Here is a 15,668-nt window from a genome sequence, read left to right as displayed (position 1 = left end):
AAGGAATACCATATACAAACACAGTCAGAAATCAGTAGTTAAATACTAGTCTTTCAACTATTTCACTGTTGTCAAACTCACACCGTCACATTGTCCTCACGTGACGTATTACAATGTTTTTTGCCTTCATGGAGCTGGGGTGGGCGTGGCCTGTACGTGACGCATCCGGCCCGCGGGCTGCCAGTTTGACATCCTTGAACTATTTTGTTCCATGTACATTACAGGTAGTGCTGCCTGATTTACTGATCACTGTAGCGACCTGCAATTACATCTCTAAGCGGCATGGTCATCTCGACATCCGTTTCAATTAGGTCATTAAACAAGTCAACACAGGTTAAGTGTGACATCCAGCGACTGTGACTTATGATTTCCTGTTGATTTCCCTACTGACTTTGCTTGTTGGAAGCTATGAACATTGTAAATGATGATCATATGACTGTGGAAAGTTGCAACTGTTGTATATGCAAACCAAATGCCAAGTATCTCAATCATATGCTTACAGGGACGCTGCAATGACTGTAACTTTGAGGACCAGTTGTCTCATTTTTTAACACTGTTGAAACTCGTTAATAAGAAAGGACCACCTACACTCTCTTCCATTAGTACTCCCTGTACATTGGTCACATTAGCCTTAATTTGCTGCTGTTTTTCCTGGTCTATTCAATGAAACAGATTACAAATTGACTTTAGAAAGAAAGAATGACTCAGTGCCTCAATGCCACCAACTATGATATTTTTTTCATTTTTTGAAACTTTATTTTACTAAACAAGAAGAGTTAATAAGAGTAAGGGTAATAAGGCAATTGAATTAAAGCAGTGTAAAAATTGGTTTTATTATCATCAGTATTGGCTTACATAAATTAGATGATTTTAAAGGTTTACACAATTCTGAACTATAGGAAAAGTTTACGATCATCTGATAAATTAAAACTAAAGTTAAAACAATAAATTCAGAAATAAAATATTGATATTGTAACACAATTAAGACCAATAACACATACAGTTCCTTTCCAGAAGATGAACAGAGAAAGAATATCTTTGAAAGATTAAAACTGAAGATAGATAATGCAAATTTGAAAGATTAACAATGAAGGAAGGTAATGCAAATGTGAAGTTACAGTATGGTAGTCTAGGCCAGGCATTTTCAAAATTTTCCAGTTGCAGAACTACCGTATTTTCCGGCGTATAAGACGACTTTTTAACACATGAAAATCTTCTCAAAAGTCGGGGGTCGTCTTATACGCCGGGTGTCGTTCTCCTGTAACCAGGCAGACCAGCCCGAAAGGCTCTGACGAGCCTTAAATGGCTCTGGCGATCCCAGCTCTGACGATCCCAGCTTTGCCTGCTAATCAGGCAATTCAGCTGGGATCGTCAGAGCTGGGATGAAGCCATGGAGAAGGGAAAAACTTTTCCCCCTCTAGCTTGCTTACCTTAGCTCAGTGGTTGGGGATCAAACAACCCTTTCACAGGGGTTTTGCAGGTGGTGCAATACAGAAAAACGAACGCAGCCCTCGCCATCCAGAATGAATGGTGCTGTTGTGGTGGTGGGGGAGGGGGCGGCAGAAGCGGGAAGAAGCGGCGTTTGCGATGGCTGGAAGCTGTGGGAGTGAAGCACTACTTTCATTTGTACGGCAGCAGCATTCCGCCTTGGTATATTTGTGTCAGGAGTGGCGCAAGGCAGCCTTTGTTTCCTGCTGCCTGGGACTCAGAGTGGTAAATGGCGTCTGATCCGGAGAGCTGCTGGATTTTGCTCTCTAATCCGGATGCCAAATCGGCCCCCTGCAAACTCTCATCTCTCGAGGAGCGCTCCCTGAAGCGGGGCTGGGAACTTTGGTTGGACTGCTTGAGAGAGGAGAGCTTGCAGGGGGGCGATCTGGTGTCTGCAATGGAGAGCGGCATCCGGCTTTTTCTCTCCGCTGTAAGAGCGCTGTAAGAGCGGCAGCCCTCATCTCCTAATGCTTGGGACTGCAAAATCCAGCTGCTCCCCGGACCAGTCACCATTTACCACTCCGAGTCCCAAGCATTAGGAGATGAGGGCTGCCACTCTTACAGCGCTCTTACAGCGGAGAGAAAAAGCCGGGTGCCGCTCTCCATTGCAGACACCAGATCGCCCCTCTGCAAGCTCTCCTCTCTCAAGCAGCCCTCATCTCTTAATGCTTGGGACTCGGAGTGGTAAATGGTGGACTCCTCTCAGCCCCAAGACACTGGCTGGCCCATGAGATGAGAGAGAGAGAGAAAGAGAGAGAATCAGAATGAGACAGAGAGAGAAAGAGAAAGAGACAAAGAATGAAAGAGAGAATTAGAGAGAGAGAATCAGAGTGAGACAGAGAGAGAAAGAGACAAAGAATGAAAGAGAAAGACAGAATGAAAGAGAATGAGAGAAAGAGACAGAGAGAATCAGAGAGAGAGAGTGAGAGAGAGAGAATGAGAGACAGAGAAAGAGACAGAATCAAAGAGAACCAAAGAATCAGAGAGAATGAGAGAGAGGGAGAGAAAATGAAAGAGAATCAGAATGAGAGAATCAGAATGAGAGGGAGAGAGTGGGGAGAGAGAGAGAAAGAGGGGGGGAGAGAAAGAGAATGAGAGAGAAAGAGTGGGAGAGAGAGAAAGAGAAAGAGGGGGAGTGAGAAAGAGAAAGAGTGGGGGGAGAGAAAGGGGGACAGAGAGAAAGAGAGAATGAGAGAGAGTGGGGGGAGAGAGAAGGAGAGAAAGAGAGTGGGAGAAAGAGAGAGAGAAAGAGGGGGGAGAAAGAGAATGAGAGAGAAAGAGTGGGAGAGAGAGAGAAAGAGAATGAGAAAGAGGGGAGAGAAAGAGAAAGAGTGGGGGAAAGAAAGAATGAGAAAGAGGGGGAGAGAGAAAGAAATGAGAGAGGGGGGAGAGAGAAAGAGAGAATGAGAAAGAGTGGGAGAGAAAGAAAGAGGGAGAGAGAGAGAGAAAGCGAAAATGAGAGAGAGAGAAAGAGAGAATGAGAGAGAAAGAGTGGGAGACAGAGAGAGAGAGAGAGACAGAGAGGATGGAGAGTGCCTGAAGGACCCCATCCCGTACCGGGAGTCTAGGTGCTTCAGCAAGCGGGGCACTGGATTCGTATTAGTGGTCTGCGAAATTTAAAATTATGAAGTTGGTGGTCCCTGAGGTCCAAAAGGTTGGGGACCCCTGGCCTAAGACCATTGGAAAACACATATTTTTGATGGTTTTAGGAATAACTTTATCGTTGGGGGTCACCACAACATGAGGAACTGTATTAAAGGGTCACGGCATTAGGAAGGTTGCCTTAGCTGTTTGCCTTGCTTCGCTTGCCTGAATCCATTCCATCAGCAAGCAACTCCCTGCCTGCACCCAAGCAGGCAGGGAGTTGTGGACTTCAACTCCCAGAATTCCTCAGCCAGCAAAACAAAGCTGGCTGAGGAATTTTGGGAGTTGAAGTCTACAAGTCTTAAAGTTGCCAAGGTTGGAGACCCCTGTTCTATTGGGTACGTAAGTTTTTTTCCCCTTTGGGATCTTTAAAAAAAAAATAGTTTATTGGGTTTTTTTTAGTTGTTCTTTTTTAGACCTAGCCATTTAAAGTTTAGGAAGTTTTAAATTTAGCTTTCATATAAAAATAAAAATAAAATAAAATAAAATAATATTTGTGCAGCTTTCTGAGATTTAGTGTGTTTCTGTAGTGTTTCACTCTAACTACACAAACACACAAAATCTCACAAAGCTGTATGTGGAATTTTGTGTGTGTAAAGTGTGAAAGTTGGGTTTTTGGGCTTTTTGTGGCTGTGTGAAGTTCCTGCTTGTTGCAGGGGCCATTTTGGGTCTAGCACAGCTACTTTTACATTGTGGATGAACCAGTTGTGTTGTGTTGTGTTGTGTTGTGTTGTGTTGTGTTGTGTTGTGTTGTGTTGTGTTGTGTTGTGTGTGTGTAAAGCATGAAAGTTGTTTTTTGGGGCTTTTTGTGGCTGTGTGAGGTTCCTGCTTGTTTCAGGGGCCATTTTGGGTCTAGCACAGCTGCTTTTACATTGTGGGTGAGCCAGTTGATGTTTTTTTAATTTTTATTTGGTGTGCGTTGGAAGAGGGGTAGTCTTATACGGCGAGTATAGCCCAAACCCTATATTTTAACAGGAAAATTTGGGGGTCGTCTTATATGCCCAGTCGTCTTATACGCCGGAAAATACGGTAGTTAGTTTTTGTTTTTTGTTTTAAAAATCCAAAACCTTTAATCAACTTTTCTGAAAAGTAGGAACACAGTTTTAAAACTCGTGTAGGGAAAAAAATTACAAAATAGGCACAGGAAAAAGTATGTTTTCCTCTTTATGCTTTTCTTCTGTATACTGTCTGGTTCTACAACATTATTTATGATATCCAAATATTCAAACACTTTAATTTTGTGGCACATCCTTGTTTATCTAAAGAATTTAGCATTTGCACCAATTAATATTCAACTATGTTTGAAAAGATATAACATGGATTTTGTCTTTTTCATTGTAGGCATTTTAGGTTATCTACCATGAATTTGCATTATTGATAGTTATATTTCTGAGAAAAAATGGTTATTGGTTTGAATTTTCTGGAAAAAGTCAATAAAATTTTTAAAACATAATGATTTAGATGTAAAAATTATTTACTAAGACTATATTACTATTATTCTTCTCATCCTTCCTAGTACCTTTCTCCTCCCACTTATGACTTGTTGATTGTATCTCTACGATTTATATTGTTTTGTTTCTTAGTATGATTTGATTGCTTATTAGTAACCTAAGTGCTGTACCTTATGATTCTTGATGAATATATTTTTTTATTTTATGTACACAGAGAGCGCATATGCACCAAAGACAAATTCCTTGTGTGTCCAATCACACTTGGCCAATAAGAATTCTATTCTATTCTAAAAAAAAAAAAAAGCTTGTGCAATTTTAATTTTTAAAAAAATTCTCCTGCATGTTTCATAATGCTATGAACGCCAGATTCAGGCATTCCAACATCTCACCCTATTTTAACATTGCTATGATCACGTTCATGTCATTGAATTTCATCAAATTTTTGCACCAATAATGAGCCCCTTTTTTTAAAAAACTTGTATTGTTTTTCTCTGACAGAATCCTCTTTTTCTCCATTTTGAACTCATAAATATTAACAGGGCATAAACCACAACTGCAACTGAACAAGCAGAACTCTTAACAGTACCTTATCATTAACTGAATTTTTGTCTACATTAAACATGACCTGATATCAATTTACAATATGAACTAAATTGAATATTGCATTATTTGAACTCACGATCTACCTGTAAGTCTAAATAATTTATTAACACAGCAAACCTATCCACTTAAATTCTTTCCTGTAACTAGTTGATAAATTTTAAAAGTATGTCCCAATATAGATGCTTAAAGAACCTTAAAATGACTTTTTTTTTAAAAAAAAAAGGCTTTTAAAAATGTTGTTTAATAATCTTTAAATAGTAACCATTTGATAAATAACTCCAAACTGAGTTGCTGATATCTTAAAATTAATTTGCTTCCATTTTATTCCCCACCCACCAATCCTCAGTGCTGAAAATTCTGTGATCAAAATCTTTGTTTGAGGAGTGGTAACGAATGATCCACCTAAACATTGCATTATATACATTGTGTGGTAGAACCAGTTTGGTGTAATGGTTAAGGTACTGACCTAGAAACCAGGAGACTGTGGGTTCGAGTCCCACCTTAGGCATGGAAGCCAGATGGGTAATTCAGCCCAACTCACAGGGCAGTTGATATGGGAAAATTAGGAGAAGGAAGGAGTATTATGTATGTTTGCTGCCTTGAGTACTTTATTAAAAAGTAATAAAGATGAGATAAAAATAAATACAATTAAATTTGAAGAGTTGGCTATCTTACAATGCAATGTGCTGTTTAGGTGTCCTCTGTATAAAAACAGAATCTATGAGGTTCCTGTGATTTATGGACCATTTTGTATCCCATTTAGTGGGTGGACATTAGTCATAACTCAGGTAAGTGCTAGTTATTATGGAGGGTGGCTGTTAATCAATGGGACAGGTAAGAAAGAGAAAGATTAATCTTAAATCTTAAATTAATCATTTATGCTTTAATACTTCTTTGTATCATCTATGTGGCTGAATGTTCCCAATAAAGATTTATATCTCTATCACACTTGAAAAATAAACAATAAATAATAATAATGTTGTTTCTTGTAAAATAGAAAAGTAGTTAATCCCATTTTATCACTATCCCAATTTTAATTACTTTTCCACTATTGCAATTTCTAGCTAATAACCTAAATTCCAAATCCTGCCTGGTCACTTATTTCCAAATACATGTTTAAGAGGAAAAAAATGTTGCACAAGCAGCGTTTTGCTTTGACTTTTGCCCAATATAAAGTCTGTCCAATCACATTAAAGTGCCTAATATATCATAGTGACCTTTTAATGACAAGAAAAAAAGCTTGTGCATATACTGAAAATGCAACATGCTTCATGAATGGATATTACTAAATCATCCTCCATCACCTAAATGAAGAAATTGTAAACTTTACTAGAGTGAAGTTCCTATAAGGAACATACATTTAAGAAACATTTTAACACAGAGAAGAGCTTCAATTAAAGTTTCAGATCTCAAATATGAACAATCAGCACATAATTATAACTAAAATGAATACTTCTTAGAGCAAAACTATATTGTTAGATGTTTCCTGAATTCAGAGAAAATGACCATTCTACAATCACACCACTCTTTAGTACTTTTTAAATTAGAAGCTAGAAGCATTTAAAAAACCAATTAGATGCTTAGCAATCCAAGCAATATAAATGAACAAGTTCATAATATAACTATTATAAGATAGCTTTAAAATGAAGAGATCACACAATAATTCTCTCCAGGGCTGAAAAATCAAATATAATTTGCTATTTTGAGTTTAAAACTAAGCTGATTGAAAATCTAAAAACGAATTAAAATTTATTTGTAAGCTTTTAATGTAAATAATAATAAAATTAAATTCAATAACATTTAAACACTATCAATTGCAGTTAAAATTAGCAAAGATAAAATTTACACATGAAACTCTTGAGAGCTGCTGTCAGTAGATAAACCAAAAATCTGATTTGACATAACACAGCTCTCTTCATAAAGTTATTCAACTTTTCCACAGCTAAAACTTCAAATTTCAAAACTGACATCTGTGAATCTGAAGGATTTTCCAGCCCTCGTTTTTTTTAAAAAAAAATTACAACAAAATTAAAACAAAAGCTTTTCATGCAGCAAGTCAGCCTAGAAATGTGGTTACAAAATAAGTGCTGATACTCCAGTCTTATCACACTTTACCAGTTTATGATGTTCATCGGGAAACAATCACCTTGATGTAAGGAAAACTTCAATGCATAAAAAACCTACAATGAAGAATCCAACAAACGATGTTTAAGATGCAGCACTGTTTATAATTCTGATATTATAAAAATAAGAATAGGTATTACTTAGAACTGTCGCTAAAGGAAAAGTCAAAGAGCTATTTCAATTGCATAGTAGGCAATGCGGGGGGGCTTCTTTCTTCTGTCATATACTGCATTTCTTTATTTTATTGGTATGACTTTTATATCTTTATTCTTTACATATTGTAAGAAATCTTGATTTTAAGAACTCCAAACAAATATGTTTCTTTGATTACACTCCTTGTGAATGTATAACTATAGTCCCACTATGTGAAAAAAATCAACTGTTCTAAGAAGGCATCTATAATCATCTATCATTTGGCTTATATTTTCAAAACTGTGTTTAGAAATATACCTAAGCCATTATTAATTGAACTGAGGTTTATTGAATTAACAGTTTTTTCACACAGAACCACAAATTAGTGATATGTGATATATATACCGTATATATAAAACAAAATTTATTTATCATAGTTATTGAATATATATATATATATATATATATATATATATATATATATATATATATATATATATATATTCTGAGGTTTTCGCGGGTGTTTATATGTAGGTCTTTGGTTATTCGGGTTTTCTCCCTTGTCAAATTGGAAGTATCTTGGCGACACATATACACACACACACACACAGAGTGTTATATGCAGTAACTATGATAAATACATTTTGAAGTAGCACAATACCTAATCCTACCCTAATACCTAGGGTTAAAGTGGAGGTAGGCCTTCACTGCTACCTTTAAAAGCAGGATACAAAGCTATATAAAGTCAAGTAATAAAACTATGATGACAGGAAAAATTTAAGACTAAATATATTTGTTGTAACTATAAAGGTAGCCTGTTAATTTAAATTCACAAAATTTTCATATGCTCACTGATCTAGTTAGTCTGGTGCTATTCTCTATCATTTTCAACGTGATGTCTTCTTCCCATCTAGTTTACTTTCTTGTTGCAAGTTTCTAGGAGGAAACTTCTCATTTAAAGCCTTTTTTACCTTTTATACAATTGCTCAAGTTTTTCTGAACTTTTATCCAATTTTGCAATAAAAGAGATGGAAGCAAGAATTATTGACATTCAGAAAGGACAGTTTGCTTTCCTTTTGTAAATAGTTCTTTATATAGGATTTGTTTCTGGTATACAATGGAAAGCTGAATGATAAAAAAAAAAAGAAGACCATCAGTTTTAATAAGAGATTTACAATAATTTAACAGTAATTTATTCTAAAATCCATAGAGAATGGTAAATACACATTTTTTTGCAAACTGCTTTGAAAGTCACTGTGGTCTTCAGGAAAAATATTTATTTGGTAATAATTTTATGTGGCCTTATTATAATATTGAATTAAATAAGTACAAATTCAACAAATAAATACAACTAGCAAATTACCGGAAGAATCCTTTTCTTGTACTGTGTAAAAATCTGCTTACTTATTGAGAACATATTCATAGTGGCTCTTGTTAGCAATGTTAGCAACAATGTAGGTAATTGGAACCAAAGAAAAGAATAGTTTCAATGGCTAAAATCAGGCATGCAAATGCTATCCAATAGTAGGCTTACTTTTATTTATTTGTATCCCACCTTTACTATTTTTATAAACAACCAAAGGCAATGAACATATCCAACATATCTTCCTCCTCCTCGTTTCCCCACAACAACCCTGTAAGGTGGGCTGGGCTGAAAGAGAGTGACTGGATCAGGGTCACCCAGTTAGCTTTCATTAAAGCAGGACTTGAACTCACAGACTCCCATTTTCTAGCCTGGTACCTTAACACTAGACCAAACTGACTGTCAATCTTATATCATGCCTTTTCTGAAAGACTCCCACAGAATGATCAAAAACTTTTAAATGGAAGTGTGGGGGACAGACTTTTATCCAGCAGAAGGTTTGAAGAGCAGCACTTTGAAAGTAACCTTGCCAATTTTACCTGCCCCTATTGCTTGCTTCACAATAGTAGGGAACTTTATGAACATGGCAAGAAGCAATCATCTCCCTCTTCTTTATTCTATTAAGAGAAACTTCTTTAAATCAAAGAGCACCAATGAACAGAATTGCAGTGGGAGCATCCCAGCCTATCTTGGTAGAAACATGAGAAAGACAAAGGTAAATTCTGTTTTCTTCCTACAAACTATTTTAAAGATTGATTTACTACAATTTTCTGGCTTTGCATTATATTCTAATAAGCAGGATTCTCAAAACATGGTAAGATAAACTATGAGTAAGGAGATTACCATTGAGTAATCTCTTGCTACCACTGAGTACTATATGTACACACAGTCAAAATGGATGAGGAAATTACATACAAACTTGAATGTTCTGCAAGAGAGATTGCATTAAACTCCTCTTATTATGGAAAACCAATTTAAGGCTATACTTTGCACATATACTTCTTTCAAAACATGCATTCTAAATAAGTGAAAGATAAAATCTCCCTCAAGCCAAGCTTGATTATAATAATCTTAATGAAAATAAAATAATCATTTTACTAATTACTGAGAGAACACTATTAAGATTAGATTTGAAGTCCCAGTCACACAAAAAATTATTTGATAACAATTAGAAATCTGTAAAAGCTTCTAATGCAAAAAATGAGGAAAAGACATACTTTTAAATAAACCAGTAAAATTAAAGAAAAAAACACTACCATCTCAAAATGCTTTCATCAACACATCATTAAAATATCATTAATATCTTACTTCCAACAAAATTAACATTCCCCACCCAGATTATACTAAGTAATATTTTGAGAACTAAATGTTTTTGCAATATTATTGTTTTGAAATTTTAAGAGCACTAATCTTATTCAGTAATTGGGGTGGAGAAATGGAAGAAGCCCCAACCTAAAAATGTTTGCTTAAAAACAGTTGACCTATTATCACTATCCAGAGTTTACTGCTTATTGTATAAAGAGTATTCCATAGATTTCCATATACTCTGCATAAGTTTTGAAGGACAAAAATTTCCTTAGTAATAAAGATGAAGAAGCAGGTTTAAATGGAAGTAGGAGATATAAAACAATCTGGCCATGACTCATTCTCTTTTCGTCAGCAGTTGACATGTAAATATTTTAGAAGAAATCTAAAGGATTGACCAAACTGAAGGAATAAAAGTACATTGGGAGCAAGGCAAGGGATGTAAGGTATTGAATATAAGATTTGCCTATTAAAATAATTAATTAGAACAATAATCCTAAAGTTTATAAATGACAAAGGTAAAATGCAGAAAAAAAGAAAAATAAAGTAGTAGCTTCTAATTTTCTTTACAGCTTACAGGATAGATGTAACCCATGACTTACATTTTTCTGCAATTGTTTTTTTCTAATCATCAAAACCATGTATCATAATTTCACGTTTTTACATTTCACCAAAATGTCTATAAGGATTTCCTGTCACCATTAAACTTAATGTCTTTTTTCTAATCAAACTGTCAAGTCAAGTGATCACCTCAGCAAGTTCCATCAATTACACAATCCATTTCTCCATCGTGGGTAATGTTGAATGTTTCTACTTTTGTGTATATAATAATCTTGCTACAGTTATTATATGTAAAGACAATATATAAAGACAAAGACCCATGTTGCTTATCAATCAGACTAAATATAAAAGCTATGGGTGTCAACCGTATATTAATTTTTAAAATCGTTTGAATTAACATATGTAATCAAGTTCAAACTTTTCTGTGTTTTTGTATGAAAACCAAGAACCTCTTCTTTTTATTTCCAGCATAAATTGGAGTATCTTTATACATTCTAGACCTGTGATGGTGAACCTATGGCATGCGTGCCAGAAGTGTAATGCTCTGTGGGCATGCGCGCCATCGCCAGCTGGTCTTCTGGTTTCTGGCGCAACGGCCAGCTGGTCTTCGTGGGTGCTGGAGCACCAGAAAGCGGCCCAAAAGACTTCTGAAAAACAGGCCATTTTCCGGGCCGTTTTCAAGGCCAAAAAAGGCCAAAAAACAGGCACGCACACGCTGGCCAGCTGGTCTTCGGGTTTCCAGTGCTCTGGCATGCACTCATGCATGCACATTCCGGTTTGGGCACTTGGTGCCGAAAAGGTTCACACTTTCACTGCTCTAGATAATTTTTCTGGTGAAATATATCAATGATACATCATTTTATAAAACTACTCTTAAAGATTACAACATAATGTAGAATTCAGTTCTTTCAACTACACATTCTGCATTGATCCATTTGTGCATTGTAAGCATTTTTAGCCTATGCTATCATACATTTTTCCCTTGTGTTTGAATCTTTAAGAGATGTTTAGCAATAACATGTATATCATCTATTTGAAACTCAGTCTTACAATGCTCAAAACCAAAACTTCTTTTATCTACTTTCTAGTAATTGTAGATAAGACTGTCACTGACAAAGGTAACCTTCTGCTTCCAAATCTTCTCTTGAATTTACTTTGCATTTTATATTTTCCTTGATAAAATTCTAATATGGCTAATAAGTTAACCATTTGTCTTTACTTATCATTTCTCTTCTATGAAATGCTTCTTGTGCTTAGAGCCACAAAGGTATTTTTGGAAACAACCTGGAATTATATCTGTTCCATTTTCTCAGTATGCAAATCTAACAAAATGGTTTTTAAAATCTACATTAAGGTTAGATTTATCATACCTTAAATATCCATACAACCCAAGCTCAGCCCATATCCCTCTAGCTCCAAAAGCCTTTTATTTCTTAGCAATATCCACTTTTTCAATCAAACCAAATAGCAAACTGCAAAGTATAATTTCAAATCATATAAATTAAATCCTCCTTTTTCATTTGCATCTTACAATAGCTTTTATTTAACTTGTGGTTTTTTTCTACCTCCACACAAGTATACTTATATCTTTCTTACACTGTTTAATTGATATATTAGTTGTCATAATGGTTATTGTCTGAAATAAAAATAACATTCTAGGTGAAACATTCATATTAATCACAGGAATTCAACCCAATAATGACAGTTGTAATTTCTCTCAACTTAACACATATATTTTAACTTTATGTCATATCTTTATGACATAACTTTATGTCATATCTTAATTTTATGTCATAACATAATTATTTTAAAATAACAATTCATATTTGTCTAGAAGTATTTTATCTTCTTCTAGATCTTGAATTTATTAATTCTGTTTGTTCTTTTATTGTCATTTTTTGTTAATCTCTTTGTCTTTTGTTTGCTAATCTTGAAGCCTGCTAAACCACTAAATTGTTTTCTCATCAATACTTCAATTCCCTTTAAAATATATTGCAAAATGAGCATCAAATCACCTGCAAAAGTTTTTGTCTTGTCCCTTTTTAAAATCTTTACTCCCACAATTCTGTTATTTTGTCTTATATCTCCATTAAAAATTTCAAGAACTAAAATAAACTGAAGAGGAGACAGTGGGCAGCCCTGCCTTTTATTCTACATGGTATTATTAGATCTCCATTAACAATAATTTGTGGAGGGGGAGTTGGGACACAAATCAACTTTACCCATTCTATTAAATACTCTCTAGAATTCATATCTTCCAAAATAGAAAAGTCCAATTCAAATTGTCAAAGTTTTTCTCTGAATTTAAAAACCTTAATTCAGCTTGTTATTCATTATATTATTCCAAATATTTTAGAATATCTAGCACAGTTCTGACTGTGTTTTAGCTGTATTTTAGGTAAAAACCTACAATGTTCTATATGAATACATTCTCACAAAATTATTTTCAATCTATCAGCTAAGATTGTTAACTTATTATCTTATTAACTTAACTTATTCAATAATATTGGATTACATTTTCTTATTAAAGTCAAATTAGTGCTATATCATCCTCTTTCCAAGTCTGTGGCATCTTTCTTCCCTGTAAAGTAGAATTCATTATATTTTGTAGAGATGAATCAGTTCATGCTGAAAACATATATAATAAGAACCCAATAGTCTATCTGATCCAGGTACTTTTTCTGGTTTAATATTTTTATAATTTCAGAAGCTTCGATCACTGCTATATAGGTCCATTAATAGGCTTTGTTTAATTCTTAATCCTTAATACATTTTGTTTTTTAAATATTAATCTATTTTCTTCAAAGGAATTTCATTTTCTTTAGATAAATTTAGCTTTTTGCATTTGTCTTAGTTCCTCCAGGTACAAAAAGTGTAACAAGCTTTGATTATTGAAAAATGGAAACAAAGTTTCTGAACATTTCATACATAGTTCAAAACATCTAGAATGAAAGTCAGGGAGGCTAAGATAATTGTAACAGTATTGAACTATATTTTAATAATATAACTGAAGCAACCCAGTAATTTGCATTTTCAGCATAATGCACAGAGTATGCTCTTGAAGGGCAAAAATACCCATTTAAAGCTCTGTTGGCCTCAGCTACAATTTGAATAAAATTCCATGGTGATTTAAGGAAGCCACTGATGACTCAGTAAAAAAAAAAAACTATGGTGGGAAAGAGAAAGTTGACACATAATATCCACTATTGGATTAACTTCCATCAAACCTGTAAAACAGCCCTTTCAGATCACATTAAAGGTTAAGATAACCAACACAAGCTTAATTCCTGATGAGAACGTGTGGTTTTCTTGAAAACAATACAGAAGCAGGTCATCCCTAAATCTTTGGGAATGTTTTTCAACCTCTCTCTCCTACTTACATGCCTACTGTTTAGGATTTGCATGTTTCCCATGCAAATCCTAAATAGGTCCAGCCCAGCTTGGTTTCCAAACACAAACAAGATCAGCCAGGAGAACTGCCATAGCACGTTTTTAATCTTTAAAATGTGAAATACCACGGTAGTCTTGCAACAGAAATCTACATAAATCCTTTTGAAAATAAATTCCCCTTGTGTGCCCTTTTTAAAAGATTTGGCCACCAGATAAACTCACCATTGCACAACCTTCCCCTGAAAGCTCCCCACACAGGTGTGACCCGAGTGCATCGGGGAGGAAGAAACGAGGGGAAACTCCTCCCTGGTGTTGTCTCTCTTTTGTGTGCATTTAGGGAGGAGGTCAAAGTAGAAGGGTAAGGTGCTCTTTCAAAATCTGTAGCTAAAACGCTGCAGGCAATGAAATCCTAGAGCCCATTGTGCTTCCCTCCCCCTTTCCTTCTGCAATTGTAGCTCCTGTCCCACTTCATTTTCCCTTTGGGCAGAGGAGCAAAATTCAGCCGACTGGGGGAAGAGGAGGATGAAAAGGAGAACCAAAGCGCCAATTTCGAAATCGAGGCGCAAGCAAAAAAAAAACCCTGCGGGTCTCTGAAAGGGCGACCAGATATGGGAAACCCCCCCCCCCCAATAGTCTCGGCTCTGCAAAACCATCAGGTCTCCAGCAACAGAGAGAAGAAAGATGGGGGAGGCTGGTCTTCGCCCCCCACCTCCACCTCCATCCCCATCCCCAAATCCCCCCTCCCCCGGTCCCATTCAGCTGCTATTGAGGCCCAGCGAACCGGCTGTTACTGACCTCTCCGGGCTCCGGGGCTGGGACTGCCGCTTTTGGGGCTCCTGCGCGGAGCCATATCTCCTCCTGTCAGGTAACAACGTTGCCCGGGAGTGCAGGAGCCAAGAGTTGGGCGGGGCCGACACGAGGGTGAAGATGACAATACTAACCTGAAGGAGCTCCGCCCCGCGCGTTAGGCTGACCCGGCGGCCACGTGAACCAAGCCCTCTGATGACACAAGATTGGCAGCCAGGCTCAACCAATGGCGAGGCAGAGATGGAAAAGCCGACCGGAACCTCATTGGTGAATGGAGAAAACGTCGAGGACGTTAAAAGTTCGCCTTTGGGGCGTTGTCGGTAGCCGCCGGGAGCGCTAATCGCCTGGAACGTGGCACTGGGGAAAGTGGAGTGCGGGGTGGAGGAAAGAAGCCTGGCTTTGGGTAGATTGTCACGAAGCTGCGGCTGTTTGGGCGATCCGTGCTTGTTGCAAAGAGAAAGAAAGCAGAGTTGCTATTGCAGCATCCTATTTTATTCTCTTTTCAACGGCACTTTGATTTAATCGATTCCAAAGCTTTGCGTGCAGCCTACTGGGAGAGCTTTCTGCTCTTCCGAGGACCCAGGACAACTAACAGAATTAAAATAAATCTGAAAGTGGAAAACGTGCGATTAACATCACGTAAAACCTAATCGGTAATAAATGCTTGGCGAAAGAGGAGTTTTGCAGATTTTCCTAACGCTTTGCATTTTGTCAAGAGATGCAAAACCTGAGGCGCTGTGGTCTGTAGCTGGAAACAGCACAGAAGGGCTTCTCTGCCACGCCATAAAAAAATGTCTCTT

At 36.5% G+C, this 15,668-nt stretch overlaps 1 protein-coding gene across 1 annotated transcript in view; it reads right to left on the bottom strand.

The window, feature by feature from the left end:
• The window catches only part of ASPH (aspartate beta-hydroxylase), a 106,660-nt gene extending 91,694 nt beyond the window's left edge, over positions 1-14,966 (bottom strand). The window contains exon 1 of the mRNA XM_070940523.1: positions 14,857-14,966. Coding sequence (XP_070796624.1) covers positions 14,857-14,911 — 55 coding nt within the window. The 5' untranslated portion in view covers positions 14,912-14,966. The remainder of the gene's footprint in view (positions 1-14,856) is intronic.
• Positions 14,967-15,668: the final 702 nt, after the last annotated feature.

This window comes from Pituophis catenifer, unplaced genomic scaffold (genome assembly GCF_029215685.1).
Source record: "Pituophis catenifer annectens isolate HBS135680 unplaced genomic scaffold, rPitCat1.0.hap2 SCAF_3, whole genome shotgun sequence".
Classification (NCBI taxonomy): domain Eukaryota; kingdom Metazoa; phylum Chordata; class Lepidosauria; order Squamata; family Colubridae; genus Pituophis; species Pituophis catenifer.
This window is presented reverse-complemented; position numbering and strand designations above follow the sequence as displayed.